General features: G+C 47.3%; 1 protein-coding gene across 1 annotated transcript in view; it reads right to left on the reverse strand.

The window, feature by feature from the left end:
- Positions 1-1,301: 1,301 nt before the first annotated feature.
- The window catches only part of TMEM273 (transmembrane protein 273), a 54,623-nt gene continuing 37,526 nt past the window's right edge, over positions 1,302-18,398 (reverse strand). Inside the window, exon 2 of the mRNA XM_032491672.1 lies at positions 1,302-4,086. Coding sequence (XP_032347563.1) covers positions 3,323-4,086 — 764 coding nt within the window. The 3' untranslated portion in view covers positions 1,302-3,322. The remainder of the gene's footprint in view (positions 4,087-18,398) is intronic.

Raw genomic sequence — 18,398 nt, forward strand, 5'->3', positions numbered from 1 at the left:
ACTGAGATTATCATAAGATCCTTCTTTCAATACAAAATATTGTTAGATTTAATCAATTTTCCCTTTACAATCATGAGATGACGCAGACTCAGTCATGGTGAATTGTTCCTTTCGCTCTGTAAATGTGATTTGATATCCTTTTGTGTTTATAAGTGAGATCAATATATTACTTTTTTTAGTGCCATCTTTGTTATCATGTTTCTATAAATTTCATAAAACAAGTTTCATCTTTCTCTATAGCCTGGGAAAATAAAGTGTGTGGAGTAGTCCAAGACCTAAAATGTTTGAAGTCCCTTCATCCTCTGGAAGGATCAAGGGATGATAATGCTGGTCTTATTTGCTGGAGGTCCCAGGTCTCTACAAAGTGATGAGTTTAAACCACAAATGAATATTTAAACCACAAACTCAGCTGAGTTTAAGTTATGTTTTAAAAAATAAGTCACTGTCTTGGGGGAGGGGAGGGTACAGCTCAGTGGTAGAGCGTGTGCTTAGCATGCTTGAGGTCCTGGGTTCAATCCCCAGTACCTCTGTTAAAAACATAATAAATAAATAAATAAACCTAATTAACCTCCCCTCCACCCCCTCCGCAAAGAATTATTTGAATAAAAATAAGTCACTATCTTAAGAACAATTTCATCCCTTCTTTATTCCATCCAGATCAGCTATAGTTATCCTCTACATGAAAAGCGTGCTTACCCAAAGTTCTTGTCATCTTTCATTTGTCCTGAACGCCCGTCATCCTTCCCCCGATCTCCAGCTGCTTCTGCTTAATTTAAAGAAAATACAACCTGTGCAGCTGACATGTTTGCTTTTCCTAAATACCTTGTCTCTGTCTTGACGTGAATATTTTGCTTCTCGGTGTGATGGTTAGAGCGTAGGCTCTGGAATGAGGCTGCCTGGGTGTGAAGCCTGACTCTGCTGTACACCAGCTGTATGACCTTGACAAGGTCTTAACTTCCTCACCTAGAAACCAGAACTCATCCTTGGACCCACCACATTGGATCGTGAAGGGCATCACATGACTCAAGATTCCTAAGGTGTTTAGAACAATGCTTGGCTCTTGGAATATCCGTGATTTTAACACATAAATACACTCGTGTTTTAAAGGCTGAAATTCCAAAGCTTAGATGTCATGCCTCATCTTTCTTCCCTTGCAACTGATTTCTGAATAGAAATGTTCTCATCACTGGGGCTCGCTCTTTCTGGCTCAGCTGCCTCCCTTCCCCTTGTGTTGCCTTTGAATTCTCCCTTCCTTCTGAGCTCCCTTCAACCCCAGATAGCTCTTCTGAGAAGAGCTTGACAAAGTCTGAATCACTGTCCTATCTCTTTTCTCTTCCTAAAGAACTTCCATCCCTTTTCATGGGGAATTTAGGAAGTCTGTGACTCTGCTGCATCTTGAAAATGGTGATATGCTATCATTCCCCTGATGGACATCCATTCTAAAGTGATCCCATGGCTTCCAAGTTGCACTGGGACCAGCAGAGAGAATGAATCTAACACAAGGCCACGAAAGCCCCATGGTAACCACACACACAGAGATGACTGCAAATCCATCTCCATCCCATTTAACACTCTTCCAAAACCCAGATCCTTCTAACTAGCTCCCTTCTGAAAGTTTCTGTCACAAACTGAGCTTCCTCAAAAGGCTCATTGGCGTCCCAGCAAATCTCATCCTTTGTTGTTTCACTGTCTTCAGATGGCACCAACATTTACCAACCACTCAGGTTTAAAAAAAACAAACAAACTTGGAAGTCATTTTGGACAACTTCCTCTCTTACCACCTTCATCAAACACTAGCCAAGATCTGTCATTTCCATCTCCTAAATCTCTTTGAACGCAACGCATCCTGCCTCCAGCTCTTTAACTCCTTGTCACCAGTGATGCTGCCTCACTCATTCTTGACCCTGTTCACCAAAGAGATCTACTTGACCTAACTACCCTACGGCAGAGAACACGAGGGCACTCTTGTCAGGGGCTGGTTTCTTCGTACCTGGTCAAGATCCGGTCTCCTCTCACCTCCTTGACTCCTCTTCTTAGATCCCCCCCATTTTTCTGGCATTCTCAGGCTCCCCCTCTCTTCTGAATCATTCCCACCAGCACAGAAACTTGCTCTCTCCCCATCTTTGCCTATTTGTCATTTCCTTCTGTCCAGCTAAGCCATCATTGTTTTTCTTTTTAGACAAACTTGCCAGCAGAGTTGTCTAATACTTGTGTCCAGTGGTTTTTCTCATGTCCACTATGCTCCATGCCCGTCTGGCCTCTGACCCCCTCAGCCCCTGACACTGCTCTTATCACAGCCACCAGCAACCTCCATATGCCAAAGGAAAGGAAAAATATTGTATCTTCAGCTCACTCCCACATTTAACACTGTTCACCCCTCCTAGAAGCAATCTTAGTTCTGTTGACTTTGACAAAAGCTCCCATTCTCACTAATTCTGTCCTTCAAGCCTCTGGGAGCCTCAACCTCTTTGGGAAGTTTTCCCTCCTCATCAACCAGCATGAGTTTGGGGGCCCTCCACTGGGCTCCCCAATCCTTCTTTAGGTGATTCTTCCCTTTGCTTTGCAATTGCCTGTTCTATCTGCCTCTCACTGCAAGGTTGGGGTCCACGTTTCATCAGCCTGCTTAGCACCCATTGAGCCATCGTGTGTTTTCTTGAGTGAATGCAGCCCCCTGAGAGGGTGAAGACAGATTTTGTAGCAGCATTTTAAAACCCAGAGTTGACATATCTGAACTCATAGGTCAAAAAAACTTAGCCAGCCACCGTCTCTACCTCTGGGCACCTGCCATCTCGGATGCCTGTGCCAGTGTGTAACCTACAGAGATGTCAATTTCCTATGGGTCCAGCCCAATAACGTGATTCATTCAATTAGCCATTGCCTTAAACATTGAGTTATTTAAGTTTAATCACATTAAAATAAGACATCAAACTAGGGCATATGACGGGTTCCTAACAATGAAAAAAAAAAAAAAAATAGGGCTGAAGCTTCATTAGCAGTTGCCTCTCCCGGGAGTCATAACCTACTGAAACCACTGGCAAAAATAGAAATCCCTGTGGCTACAGTCTTGTGGGCTTCAGATCTTACACCCTCTGTCAGAAACACTTGATTCTGGCTTTGAAATGGACTCTGGTTGAAATGCTGTGCCCTTTGGGATGGCATCTTACCTGTCCCTTCTCACAGCCCTCCCAGGTCTACATGCCACTCGCATCCTTTCCCGGCCCTCAGCCTCTCTCCCTGCCCTGATGGCTTTGGTCCTGCTGGCTGGGAAAGGAGCCACTGTGGTGCCAGAAGTGAGGGCAGGGCGGGGCGCACCACCCCCAGCTCACTGCTTCTGCGGCCGTGTCTGTGGCTCTGATGAAAGCACCTTGACATGGGACCTTGGACGTTCGCTACTGTCTGAGCAGCTCTGTTCCTCCTCCTCTGGTTGTTGCTCCTGCATTTGGCCCCGGGCCCGCCTTCTCTCCAGCATCTCCTCGAAAAAGATCTGGCAGCTGAAGCCCTCTTGGATGCCATACTGGGCATGCTCCAGCAGCTCCTCCAGCGTGGGGAAGACCCGGCAGCAGGCCATGCACCGCAGCCCGTAGTTGGTGGTGACCAGCCAGTCTGGGGTGTCCCGCAGCTCCTGCAGACAGCACTCCAGGGGCGCCAGCAGCTCCATGTCGTCCGGCTCTGAGCAGGTGTTGTTCCTGCTGGCTTCCAGCTCCCAGCGCAGGTCGGTGTTGGACGCCATCTCAAAGGAGGAGCCTTTCTGCCTCTGCCTCCTGATAAACTCGGCTTCGTGGATGCGGGGCTGCCTGCTGACCGGCTCGAAGCCACTGTCGGTCTCCCAGGCCACGGCCACGCCCTGCACGGTCTTCACGTGGGTATAGAAGGCGCACATGTTTTGCTGGGCAGCATCCTTGTCGCTGTATGTGCAGGAGTAGCAAGACTGGTCCTGGGAGTAGGACTGGTACTCGGAGGAGGACTCGGACAACAGTGAGCTGCTCCAGCTCAGCATTCTCCGGCCCTTGCCCGAAAAGTAGACGTCCTCCTTGTGGGGAGTGGCCGGGCCCAGCTGCGGAGATGGCTCCTCTCTCTCTGTGGTCCCTGCAAGGTGGAAGGACATTTTCATCAGTGCCCTGGAAGGATCAGTGCCATGGTCCACCTGAGGACTCCAAAAGGGTGCACCTCCCTGTGCTTGGTTCCCCATAAAGTGGGGGATAATATACATTTCTCTTGGGGTGATGATAGGAATCAAATATATAAACAGATGTATCTGTAAGTTTTGGATTTAATGATGAGGTTCAACTAATGTATGAATGTAATATCCAAGCCCTTGACCAAACCTTTGATTCAACTGGTGAATACAGATTGTGGGATGTCCATACAGTGCAATCCTCTTCGCTGATAGCAGGGAATGAACAGCTGTTACGTATAAAACATGGGTGAATCTATAGTGCATTCCACTAAACAGAAGAAGTCAGGGTACAGAAGCCATAGAATACCTGATTCCATTTAGATAATCTCTAGAAAGGGCAAAACTACAGGTAGAGAGAACAGAGGAGGGGTTACCAGGAGCTAAGGGGGAGGGATCTGACTGCAGAGGGTCACAAGGGACTTTCAGAAGGTGATGAAAATATTCTGCATCATGATCACAGTGATGGTTACACAAATGTCAAAATCTTTCAAACTGTACACTTAAAGTTGGTGAGGTTTGTGTGTGTAAATCACAGCTCGATAAAGCCCATTTAGAAAACCAGGCATGGGAAGTGCTTTGGCTGGGCCATCCAGCTCTGCCTTCCCCTGGCATTTGTGACGGGTCTTGCCTAACCCCAAAGGCATCTCACCCTTTCCTCGAACACTCATTGGATCCCATCGCTATATATACGTGCTAAAGGCTTGCCATATTTTAACTTCTGTAATATAAAAAAAAAACCTAAGAAATTGGATTGTTATTAATTTTGCCAAATTAGGAAACTGAGGCACAGAGCTTTGAAATGACTGATGGAGCAGAGCTGGTGCTGGGCCCTCGACCCCGAGGGCCGGTGTGACCCTTAGGCGCTGCCCATGGTCACTTCATAGTGGTCTTCAAACTGATGACCTAGACTGACTGTAGTTCATTTAATATCAAAGAGCTTTTTACATCATTGCTGAAATCACAGAACACATCACAAAGCACATTAAAATATGTAACGACTGACATTTTATATTTTCATCCTTGCACCTCCTGGAATCACCTCATGCACTCACAACAGCGGCCTCAGTCACACCCACCATCCATTTTTTCTGGCCAACAAAGCACTTTGGCAACAGCAGCAGGGGCCACCTGGCGCCCACCGCATCCGTCTCCTCCCAGGACCTCCCTCTCAGGGACACACCAGCCGCACCCTCCCTCTCCGCCTACCTGACCAGCTCACTTCCACGCTCTCCTCCGTGGACTCTGGGCTGGCCAGGCTGAGGGTAGCCCCGTCCATTGCTGACCGTCCTCCCCTTTGGTCCTTGAAGTGCTGCTTCATGGCTGGACACCGGTGCCTGGGGGCTCAGACTCCAGCTGTGGGGTGAGAGTTGGCAGGGGCGGGGCTGAAGCCCTCCCCGCTGGCCCCATCCCGAGTGGCTGCTCGGCGCCCGTGGTCACCAGGCTCCTGGCTTTATTCTATGATGTCATCAGTGACATTGGTCTGTTCTGTGACCCATGCTGAGTTCAGAGACCCCTCTGGGACGCCAGGGGAGGCTTCCCACCACGATCTCATTGCCCCTCTGGACCTCTCCTGACTTGTGTATTGTCAGGGACTCAAACAAAGCACAGAAACACACAGGTAAACACTTGTACACACATAGATTCACAAACACTTCAACACACCTAAATGGACACTCAGACACGTATGAACACATGTACATCCACACCGGCACACAAACGCCATCACTCAGGCACATGTACACTCAAATACACATAAACACACAGATGCCTGCACACACACACACAAACACACACTCACACACATACAAACTCAGACCACATTCGCTTAACCACACACACGCTCACGTACGTACTGTCATCACCCAACATCCAGGTGGGCCTACCTTGAACTGTGGAAGCAGCAGGTGACCAGAAATCTCCCCTCCTCCCCACTGCTCCGAAGTCCCAACCTGGCCTCACTAGTTCCCTTGGCCCTCCCTTCCTGAGTCCCGCGGCGCCTCCCCACGTCTCCCCCTTCTCTGCTCACTCTCATTCTGCTCGGCACTTTGCATTCGCCCCCTCCTTCTGCCAGGAGCGCCTCCCCCCAGGGCTCCACGTGGCTCCCTCTGTCACTGTAGCCTCTGCTGAGACAGAACTTATCCTCAGGGAAACTGCACTCCTCACCCTCCATCTCTCTCTTACCCACCCTGCTTGACTTTTCACAAGCGCATCTATGCCCCTCAGACTCTGTCCTGTGTGGTGTATATGCATAATGGCTCTCCTCATCCATCTCCTCCTTAAAGGTCAGAGAGAGACGTCATCCATTTCCCCCATTATGTCACTAGCATCTAGACTACACTGGCATATTAACAAGCATGCTAGAGATAATTGTCAAATTATTGAATGAATAAATGATAAATACTTTGGACAGTATTTGGATGGGTTGGCGAGGTCATGCCTACCAAGGCAAGCTGCCTTCTCTCTGCACCTCAGATCTCTGCAGCCCTGAGGCAGGCTGGTTCTCACCCCACGACTCAGCGTCCCCTCCTGTTTCTCCACCTGCACAAATTGCGTTCCACACAATCACTCGGGCATGCCTTCCTACCTGTTGTCTCTCTCTGCTCCAGGATGTCCTAGGAATTGAACGCACATCCTCCAAAACACTTCTCCCCATACCCCCCCCAGACCCCTGCTCATCTCACCTACTCATTTCCTCTGGATCCTGCATTCTATACAGCTCCAAAAGATGATGGATTGAAATAATCCTAATATCCTGAAAATAATGCCGACATTGCCTGTATATTTTTTACTTAATAAGTCCAGAGACTTGTCTTATGAAAACAAAGGATAGCAGCACAAAAATGTAAATAGATCAATGGAAGACAAAGTTTGTCCAAGAGAAGATCACATCATGTATTTGAATTTTTAAGAGAGAAAATAAATAAAAGTCTGGGAGAGAAAAAAAGACTCAGTCAATAAATGATGCTGAAAACTTTTATTCACTATTTTTAAAACTCAATTTTTGTCTCACTGCATATAAAACCAATAAGAATATTTCCATGTGGTTCTGGGGTTGCATTTTAATTTTAAATGTTTAGGAAGAAAATATAAGTTAACGTTTGTAATTACAGGGTGGCTTTTCTAAACTACAGTGAATCAATCATCACAAGCGTTGAGAATCTTTGTCGTCTTTTTTTAAATTTCATTGCTTGAAGAAAAAAAAACCTCACTGTTTCAATCTGCGTTTCTCTGCTTTTTAGTAAAAGCGAAAGGAATAGTTCAGTAAAGGAAATGAACAGGCAATTCCTGGGAAAAGAAGGACAGATGGCTGATAAACATGTGAGAAGATGTTCAACCTAGCTGTAATAAGGAAGCTACAAATTAAAAACACATGATATATGTATATTGTTTTCACCCACAAGGCAAGCAAGAATTAAAAAGAATGACAGTTGCTGGTGAGAACAAGAGAAAATGAACACTTTTGTACTCTGCTGGTAACAGTGTGACCTGCCTTTCTCAAAGGAATTTTGGTAATACTCATTACAATTAAAAGCGTAAAAAAAAAAAAAAAAAAAAAAGCATGCTCTTTCCCTCAGCAGTTTACTTAACCTCCCTTTCCTGGAAAACGATCACATTTTGTGCTATGTGCATTTAAAATAGCAGGTAGAGAAATATTGACTACAGGGTTGTCCATAATATAAAAAAGGATATGTTTCAAAGATCCATCAAAGTAAAGAAATAGCTAAATCTATTACAAAATAATTGCAAGCCATGGAATATTATACTGCAATAAAGAAACCCGCATGTACTAATAATTCATGTTTAGTGAAAAAAAGCAAAATGTAAGGGAATTCTACTTAGAGATAAACTAAATATGCTACCCTCTTCCCCCCAAAGCCCTAAACCAAGCCTATACTGTCAATGAGTGCAAAGACACAGAAAAGGTAATCGCACCCCTGCAGGGAACAGTAGTGACCTCAGGGAAAGGGAGAAAGATTAGCAGGGCTGTGAGAGAATGTAGGTATTTTCCAACATGGCCACACCAATATATTCCCCATCCCATGTGCTCTTCTTAAAAAGCGAAGGTGACACTCTTCCATGGAGAGGCAGGGTCCCTCTTCCTGAACCAGGGTGGACTTTGTAACTACTTCCACCAGTGGAATGCAGAAGAGCGATGCTTCGAGACTTTTGATGCTAGGTCATAAAAGACAATATGACTTCCCCTTGGTTCTCTCTGTCTCTCTCTCTCTCTCCGCTCTCCTTTGGACTCAGCCACCACGGTGGGAGGAAGCCCAGGCCATATGAAAGTGTTCCAGCCAACGTCCCGGCAAAGGTCCCAGCCAAACACCAGATGTGAGAGTGAACGAGCCTGCAGATGATTCTGGCTTCCAGCCTTTGAATCTTCGAGCTGGGGCGCCAGACATTTCAGGGCAGAGACAAATTCTGCCCTGCCTAAATTCCTGACCCTCAGAGAATGTAAGCAGGTGTAGTTTCATGCCCTAAGTTTTGGGGCAATTTGTTACTCAGCCATAGTCATTTAACAGACTTTGATTTTCCATGCAGTGTTTAAGTATGTTCTGGTGAGACAGCTCATTGACCGGCGTCTGGACTGCACTGCACCATCCTGCTGCGGCTCCCACCACCCTCCATCCTTTTACTGACTTTTTCAGTCTCCGTATTCAGCACAGCAGCTGCAGGGTTGTTAACCTGTACCCCCTTGGGAAGCTACCGACGAGAGTACCGTGTTTCTGCACAGTTCCTTTTGTCTTTAGCCTTACAGTTCCTAGTCAGCAACACTATTTTCCAAAGTTACTCGGGGTCAGCCCCTTATTGCCCCCGAATCTACACATATTCTTTCTAACCCTCTCAACCATCCCACCTGAGTGGCACCATTAACCATCCACTATAGAGGGAGGGAGGTTGAGACTCCAAGGGGTTAGTTAAGGTGCAGGTAGGAGACATGAAGTGGGGTGCTGATATCTCAAGCCCCAAGTCAGGGATGCTCTGTCAGGCTGCGGGGGGTTGTCCCCCGTGGGTTGCTTCCCAGGGGAGACTTAGAGTAAAGCCCCACCAAAATATGCCACTGTCCCTCACCCTCATGTGGCCTCTGGGCTGCTTCCAGCCACAGAAAGACCCTCTGTCCCAGCCACTCCTCCTGCTCCACAGGGATACTTATCCTCTAGGCCACCCATACGGGGTTCCTGCCCTCCTGGGAGAAGGCTGGGGAGGATGGTTATGGCCCAGGCTCACCCATTCCCCTATGTCCCAGCCCCTGCAGTTTTCCAGCTGGGTCTCCAGCCTCGCCAAGAACTCCGAGGCCAGCAGGGATGGAGCGCAGAACCCCAAAAGGACCAACGCAGCACATTCTCGGAGCTCTGACTCCCGGCCAACTCATTTCACACATCACAGGCGAGCCTGAAACCTCCCCAAAATCCAAGCCTGGAGGATTTTCCAGTCTCAACTTCTCTTCCAAAACCTCCTCTTCCCACCCCCTCCCCCACTTTTTTTTTTTTTTTTTTCCTCAGCTGAGAAGAAGTGAACAGGAAACAAAGCAGCCACAGACCCAGCAGGAAGCAGACGCCACCTCCCGCTTCCTTTCCCTTCTAACTCCAGAGATCGGCTTGTGCCACAATCTAGGCTACAGGGAGAATCAGATCATTCACCCCAGAGCTGATGAGCTTCCAGAAATAGCCTGTGCACTTGGCCAAGGAGCCTGACGTGACCCGGGGCGGTGCACGGGTCGTGGCGTTTCTGTGGCCGAGCTGCTGTGTAAAGTGTTTTAAGTGGGCAACACGCCTCTTTTCGCCCTGGACAATAGGGTGCCCTGAGAGGGTACCAGCCCCCGCCAAAAACCCCCATGATCAGACTTAACACTGAGGGAGGCAGGGAAATGCCGAGCTGCCCCAGATGCTATGGGCCACGTAGAGGGCTGGCTCCAGACTAGGGAGTCCATCCTCGTGAAAGCCAATTCCTGGGAACTAATGACCACCTTAACCTTGGGCTAACCCTGCAGAGAAAGTGCCAGAAGATAAGCTGAGTATCAGAGGAGAGAAGTATGATCTTTTGAGTTCATTTTCGGTTGCTTCTTGTCACTATTTAAAAAGAAGTGAGTCAGTGGACCATGGAAGGAAAAAAACTCAGCCGCAGAGAAATGCAATCTGAAGTCTCCCCAAGCAAACGGGGATGGGAGCTTTGCTTTTGTTTTCCTTCAGACTTAATCACAGGCTGCTGCTTCCCGGTGGTTTGCTTGGAGCTGTCTTGGGGGTTTTGACCTTAACCTCAGGATGCCCACACAAACAGCCTAAGACTCCCCCATCATCAGGGAGCAGGGAGGGGGACACCCCTCAGGCAGGGCCCTCGGGCATGTCCCTGGCTGTGCTCCAGGCCCCAGAGCCCCAACTTGGCCCACAGCCCCCGTGCCTCCTGTCCAGCTCTGGCTCCATGGGACTGCAAATGTTCGAGATTTTTGAATTCAGAAGTGTCTTTTTCCAACAGCTGTTTCCTTGGAAAAGTGATCTCAGCTGGGAGGAAGGACATCCCAGCTGAAGGCCACGCATGTGACCCAGGATCTCCAGGGTCCCAGCTGCTGGTCACTCCCTTTGAATGTTCTTAGAGAGCCATGCTGGGAGCTCTGGAAAAAGGGATGGGTCTTTCTTCTCTCTATGTCCAAGATGTGCTGGCCATAGGCCACCTCAGATGCAACTTTGAGGCCATCAGTTGCCAACTCATACTGAGTGAACCCTCTGGAAGCATGGCTCCAGCTTAGAGGGGAAGATCGCAGGACCCCAAAGGCCAACAGTGAGTTAGCACTGTTTCCAAATGTGCTGGGCTTACTACTCCCATGTGGCCTTCAGCTCACATCCAAGGCATTTGCAACACGCACTGGAAAGCAGCTCACAGATCACCAGCGCTGAACTGGGATGACTTCTTTTCATGGCCACCATTGGAATGGCTATTGCAGACTCTTGGCTAAAGACTGGCTTTTTCTTACCCCGGTCCTTCAGAGAAAGTGTCTCTTTTGTGAGATGGACAGTAGAGGCATCCTAGGGGAAGCCAGCCACTGTCCCTTCCCCAGCACACCGCCCGAAGCCTTGCAGCCAATCCCAGACCCTCCAGGAATGAAGTGGGGGTAAAGGGGGGACTTCCGGAAAGGCTGGATCAGACTGTGTGAAATTCCCATTGGAAAGTTTCCGAGAAAAGAACCCAAGGCCTAGACTTAGGGGCCAGCACATGAGGCAGTCCCTTCAACCACACCAACCCTCTGCTGGCTGTGGCTGCACCCCTGAAGTGAGGGAGCCCAGTGCCAGCTCCCCCTCCATAGTGTGTGTGTGTGTGTGTTTTCAGTGTACAAACCCTGTCTTCCTTTGTTAAAATGGATTCCTGGGTATTTTATTCTTTTCGAGGCTATGTCAGTGACATTGCTTTATTGATGTCTTTTTCAGATTGTTCATTACTGTTGTATAGAAATACAACTTTTTAAAATTCAGTTTTGTTGAATTTTGCTTATTAATGCTAATAGTTTGGGGTGTGTGTGTGTGGATTCTTTAGGGTTTTCTATGCATAAGATCACGTCATCTGCAAATAGAGACAGTTTTCCTTTTTCCTTTTCAATGTGGATGCCTTTCCTAATTGCTCTAGAAAGAACTTCAGTACTCTGTTGAATTGCCCTGGTGAAAGCTGGCATCCTTGTCTTGTGCCTTATCTTCAGGGAAAGCTTTCAGTTTTTTCTCATTGAGAATATTTCCGGCTTTTATATGTGGCCTTTTTCATGTTGAAGAAGTTCCTTTCTAATCCTAGTTTACTGAGTGCTTTTCTCATGGAAGGATGTTGGTTTTTGTAGAATGTTTTTTTTCTGCATCAATTGACATGATTATGTGGAGAGTTTTCCCTTCATTCTATTAATGTGGCACATCCCATTCCTTGATTTTCAAATGTTGAACCAGCCTTGCATTCCCAGGATAAATTCCACTTGACTTTGCTCCGCCAGGCAGGTCTGGTTCTAAAGGACCGTCTGCTCCATGTGATCAGTGTGTTCAGGGAGGACCTCAGGGCCAATGAGGCAGAGTTCTGCCCACAGTGCACAGGGAATGGGCGGAAAGTAGCGAGAGCGGTGCGCCTCCCACCCGACCACCTGCCACCTGGACCAGCCAGCATCCTGGGCTCTATGGGTACCAGTCCTGGGGAGAAAGAGAAACCTCGCTAGGATTGGTGAGAAGAAGGTCAACATTGATTCACTGCACAAAAGACAGACAGCTCCCCTCAGACACCATCCCAAGTCTACCCTGGCCATTAGAAATTCAACAAATATGATAAAGATCAGACTGGAGCACACATGAATTATTTATTGTTTGCAAGAGAACACTACAAGCATCTCCATCAAATTTAAATTTTGACTTACAGGTTTAAAATGATTCCCTAAAACTTGAAGGTAACCTAGCCAATTTATTATTGCTTTATTAGCTACAACACAAACAGGCTATGCACACGGCACTGTTCACAGGCAGTGGTACACGCCATGAAATAGCACTATACAAGCCAAAAAGCAATTTCTTATATGACTTACCTGCCTTTGTGAAAGAAGTATGACCAGCTTGTATTCGGATCACAAATTCAAGCCAGCTTATTGGGAAATGACAGGCCATGAACATCAGTAATACGATTAGGAGGCGTCACACTGTACAATTCACCATCCAACCCACAGCAAATTAAATTGATCACAATAAAGCCCAGCAAAGATGATTAATTGGCAAGAATAGCAGCAATTGAAAACGGATCTCTCCAGACCTCACTGATAAGGTTCTGGAAACAACGCATGCTTCCCCTGTATTGCTGGGTTTCCTTCTGCACGAGTCGTGTGAAGGAGGAGCTTGACGGCTTTGCATGAGAGCCAAACGTTCTAGCAGGACCCCGGATCTCAGTCCTCGCAAAGCCTAATGCTGGACTATTTTAACATAGAAATGCCAAACGTTTGGAACCCTAATAATTCAGATTGCCAGGGTGTAGCCCACAGCCGAATGTAAAAAATGAAGTTGGCTAACCAGGCATTATTCCTCCATAAAGATGGAAAAATGACTTGCATTTTTAACGAGCTCACAGCCAAGGAGCCTCCAGCGGTGTTCTGGGGCCCACCAGTACTGGCTAACTAACGGAAGCCAGTTGTTAAATCTTGCAAGGATGTTTTTTGCAAGCCAGTTGTGAAACACAGTCATTGTCAAAATTAAAATCATATAAACTTAATGTAAATAAGTTACACACAAAAGTAATAAATATTCCAAATTTATTCATTCTTAATTATTTTAGTACATTGTATGCCATTCGGGCAGCTTATAAGACGGTTTAGAGGCAGTATCCACATCATGGTAATTGGCCAAGGCTAAAATCTAGGGCTTTTGAACATGCTGCCCCATCACCCCAGGCAGGGAGCAGGTTGCTAAACAGTTTACCATCTCACCACTGGAAGCTCCTACATGCAGTTAGTGGAGCTCACAGTTCTGGCTGTGAAGACCAGCCTTTTAGGTAAAATTTCCGCAGTAATTCTAACTTTCTAGAAGTTTCCACAATAGAGGCTCTATCTTAATCCTTCAAGGAAGTGCTCAGACCCCCCCACCCTCGCCACCTCCACGTGGGTCACAGTGTAGAAAGGGCGTTGACTCCCATCATCATTTTATGATCCTCACATCAACCTAGAAAGGTTGACCTAAGAGTATTCTTTCCCCATAAATGGATGAAGAAACTGAGACCCGGAGCAGTGGGGGAAGTTTCCTGGGTTCACACAGCCTGTGGGATGAGAAGCTAGCTTTCTCAGCTAGGCTAGCTAGATCAGGTGGACACATTTTATTTTATTTTTGTGGAGACAGGGGGTAATTAGGTTTATTTATTTATTTTTTAATGGATGTACTGGGGATTGAATCCAGGACCTTGTGTGTGCTAAGCACGCACTCTACCACTGAGCTATATCCTCCCTCCATAATACATTTTATTTTATTTTTTAAATAATTAAGTAAACCCAGGGTCCAAACTGGTATACTCTGGTGGAAATGTAAATTGCGACAAAAGTTCTGGCAATATGTAGCAACAACTTTAAACCTGTGACACCCTCAGTCTCGGCAATCTCACTTCTAGGAATGTATCGTTCAGGATTTAAGGGTGTCCAAGATTTTGCTGGCCCATTTTCAACACAGTGCTACTGACGTTCATGAGCTCAGACACAACCAATGTCCCAGGCAAGGAGGTTACATTGATTGGGTCGCATTAGCCTCACCTGGGAATTGATTAGAACTGCACACTCTTGGGCTCTACCCCCAATGCATCCAGCCATCTGGGTTTAAATAAGCCTCTCTGTGACTGACTTGGATGCAGGCTAGAGTTTGAGAGCCCCTGGGTTGAATAAAATATGGGACAACTAAACAAAGGTTTGCAATGCAGTTCATGAAGAGCACCAAAACAATATGTTCCCAGTACAGTAACGTATACAGTTGACCCTTGAACAATGCAGTGGGGTGGGAGCACCCATCCCCCACACAGTTGAAAATAGGAGTATAACTTACAATCCATCAGCCCCCTATATCTGAGTTTCCCCATCCACGGAGTCAACCAGCTGTAATATTTACTATTGAAAAAAATCTGCAGATAGGTGGACCCACGTAGTTCAAATCCGTATTGTTCAAAGGTCCACTGTACCATGCAATCCCAGTTATGTGAACCTAGTATATAGAAATGTATCTGCTCACGTATATAAATTCTGGAACAATACATACCGAAGAGTGAACAACATTTATCTTTGGAAAAGAGGTTCCACCATCCTTTCGGTGATCCTTTATTTCTAATTTTTGGACTATAAACGTGTAAGAAAAGAAGCAATAAATTACTTCTGGTTTTACTTAAATACTAATGAAATTTTAAAAAATATACAAGGCCCACAAGTAAGATTTTGCAAAACCCCATGACTCCTGCCCCTCCATCCCCAGGATGCTTCAGATCAGGTCCCACGGGCACGTCCCTGCACCCAGGACCTCAGGACTGGTGTCAGTCTCTGGGTCAGAGGGCAGCACTGGGCTCAATGGGTGCAGAAAATGAGGCTGGGATGAAGAGCAGAAACTTGGCGCTGTTTGCGCGGGGTTAAAACAAACTGGCTAGAGAGAAGCCCGTGGGAAAGACATGACATTTGTTTGCAGGGAAACATAAACAAGGAGGAAGGAAAACAGAAAAGTGGCTCAGTGAGAGGCTGATCAAAGCCAGCTGGGCAAGCAGGCCCCGGGATGCTGCTGGGAAGAGGAGGGAGGCCTGGGGTCAGGCAGGAGCCCGGCTGGGCTGGGTGGGCCTGGGGGCCAGGCAGGGCAGCCTCTGTGGCCCTGGGGGCTGCTGGAGAGACTGAGCATGAGGAACCTGACCATGACTGGGCTTCAAGCACTTTGAGACCTGAATTAGCTGTTCTGGTTGCCTAATGGGCAGAAAGCCCACCCAAGATTCTGTCTTCTCGACTCCAAGTTCGTAAAACAGAAAAAATGAGCATCCACCTACTGTATAGCACAGAGAACTATATTCAATTTCTTGTAATAACATGTAATGGAAGATAATCTGAAAAGAAAAAATATATATGTATGTATACGTATAACTGAATCACTTGGCTGTATACCTGAAACTAACATTGTAAATCAACTACAGGTCAATAAAAAATTTAAAAAAACAAGCATCTATTTACCACCAACCCATCACAGCGCAATGCATTTCCTTACATTGTTTAATCCTTATGAGGGTCCTGGAGAACCCCCAGCCCCTCCACTCCCGCCAGTTTTCCTGTCTAACTTGCCCAAGGTCAAGTAGCTGCGAGGCTGTAAACCAGGTGTCCAACCTAGGACCTGTGTCCGTCTGCAGGGTGCAGACTTTCCCCATCACAGCAAGCGGGGTTGTCATCAGTCCCCACCAGAATCACCTCCATGTCCCTTCCCACCCGCTCTGGACAACTGTTGCAGCCCTCAGCTCCTCCACCCACCGCCATCCATCCCTCCGGAGCAACTGAGCCCCTTCAAGACCAAGCACGCGCCCCAACCTGGGCACCATTTCAATCTCGTAAAGGCTGAGGCAGCTTTACAATGTTCAAGTTGTGCCAGGCAAATGCTAAGCACACGTTGTAAATGATCCTTAATTTGAAGAGACGTTTCCCTTTGGAGCCAAAATGCCTGGATGATTTCATGAACAATAGCTGAAGCTTACAAGTTACACTCCACTTAAGTTTTCTCTCTTGTCCTTGGCCTGAATCTGACTTTTTGTTCCTCTCCCTCATCGCTTTCAGAGCAGAGACACGGGATCCCCACTGGGAATGGGGGAGGGGATGGAGGCATTCCTTCAGGACCAGATGATGTCTGAGAGCGTGACCAGCCCCTAGCTGCAGGGCCCAGGTGTCAATCCCCTCCTGTCACCACCCTGGGATTGTGCCCGTTCCTCCTCCCCCTTCTCACCCCTCTTCTGTCATCTGGTGAGTCATTGTCATCCTCACATAAGAAGTCAATGAAAGGAGATGATTTTAGTCTGCTTGAGGCCCCATCGTATCCATCCTGGCTGGCATCCATTATTCTGTGTCGGAACATCAAGGGTTTGACGTGGCTCAACTTCCAAAAAAGCTTCTTTAGATATTATTTTCTCTCTAAAAAGTTTCACTTGCCTAGGAAAACTTCTCTTTGAGGGGCAAATTCCCTTCCAGCCATTCTGCTCTCCTGCCCACTGCCCTCTGTGGGGAAGTGGAGTCAGGCCCTTCTGCCTGGAGTGTCTTGGGAGGGGAAGCTTCTGCCATCCAGGTGCATAAAACCCTCCACGTGGTCCTCTCCAGCACTGCTGGTTCTTTCAGGGATGAGCCAGGAGTAGACTCACAGTCCCTATGACAAGCTGAGAGTGTCTGGGGTCCATGCCTGCCATCACTCCTGTGAGTCCTATTCTGATTGAAGGCCTATTCCATATCACAGCATCCCGCTGACAGAAATGACAGCCATCATCTCCAAGCTAGCTACTCCTCCCAAAGCAGAGAAGAGACAGAAGTGTAGCCTTGCCGGTCCTCCTGCTTATCCCACTGTCGACTGAAATAAAATGCACAGCCTAAATGTTGAGAGTTATGTTTTATTTGGCAGATGTTTTCAAGGACTCGAACCCCTTCGAGCCTGGGATGACAGCTTCCCAGATCGCTCTGAGAGCCTGCACCGAAGAGGTAGGGGCAGTGCCAGGATATATAGGAGTTTTACAACAAAGACCAGGTAATCGGAACATTAAAGATCACTGGTAAAGAAAACCAGGCATCTCAAGTTAAAGAATTTAGTGCTTTTCTATATATAGGAAAGAGCAAACATTTGGGATCATTGAAATCGTTCCTTTGACAAGCACCTAGCTACCTAGGGCCAGTATCCTGTCCTTTCTTATTCTGAGTCCCTTCAGAGGGTACCATTGTGGGTGGCTGCAGAAGCTGGACTGCAGGCTTGTCTGAGCTCACTGTGGCGGGTGGCGGCAGTGGCTGATGACTTGATGTCTTCAGCACTCTTTGTTTACCGACACGGCTTGCAGTATTTTTCGTTCACACCACCTCTCCTGACACCCACAGGTCTCCCTCAGCCTGACTCAGCCCGTACCTGCCGCTGCCCTCCCAGTGTCCCCAGCCCCGGCCTCACCCAGCCTCTCCCAGGCACTGGGCTGTCCTTTCCCCACTCTTGTTTCTACCATGTTGGTGCTCTTTCTGCCAAAGCGATCTCACAGTTCATTCTGTCCACTTTGCTTCCCTCCCTGAGGGCTTTCTTGGCCACGACCACTGGAGGCTGCCCCTCAGGCTGGCAGAAGCAGCTCTAATTTCTCTCACTCTCTACAAGGGCATTCTGGCATCGGAGCCAGGTGCAAACCAGGACAAAGAGGCCAGAGTAGGGTGTGCTTCCATTCAAATACCTGGATACAGCAGCCTTGGAGACCAGGCTTCCCCAAATATTAGGGGATAATATCATTATACATCATATTATTACTCAGACCATTTTCACACTGGCCATGCCACACACACGCACACCGCGGTTTTAGGAATAAAAATTGTGTCTGCCCTAGAGAAATTCTCAGGTCTGTGCCAAAAGAAGGCACACAAGAATTTTCATTATGTGTAGTTTATAGTAATAAAAACTTTTAAATAGTACCCATGAAAAAACTGAGTAGGACCTTGGAAATGATTTTAAGCAATAAAAGCATGACAAAATGCTTAAAAGGCAAAAAGTGTTGGGGA

The sequence above is a fragment of the Camelus ferus genome, chromosome 11 (assembly GCF_009834535.1).
Source record: "Camelus ferus isolate YT-003-E chromosome 11, BCGSAC_Cfer_1.0, whole genome shotgun sequence".
Classification (NCBI taxonomy): Eukaryota; Metazoa; Chordata; class Mammalia; order Artiodactyla; family Camelidae; genus Camelus; species Camelus ferus.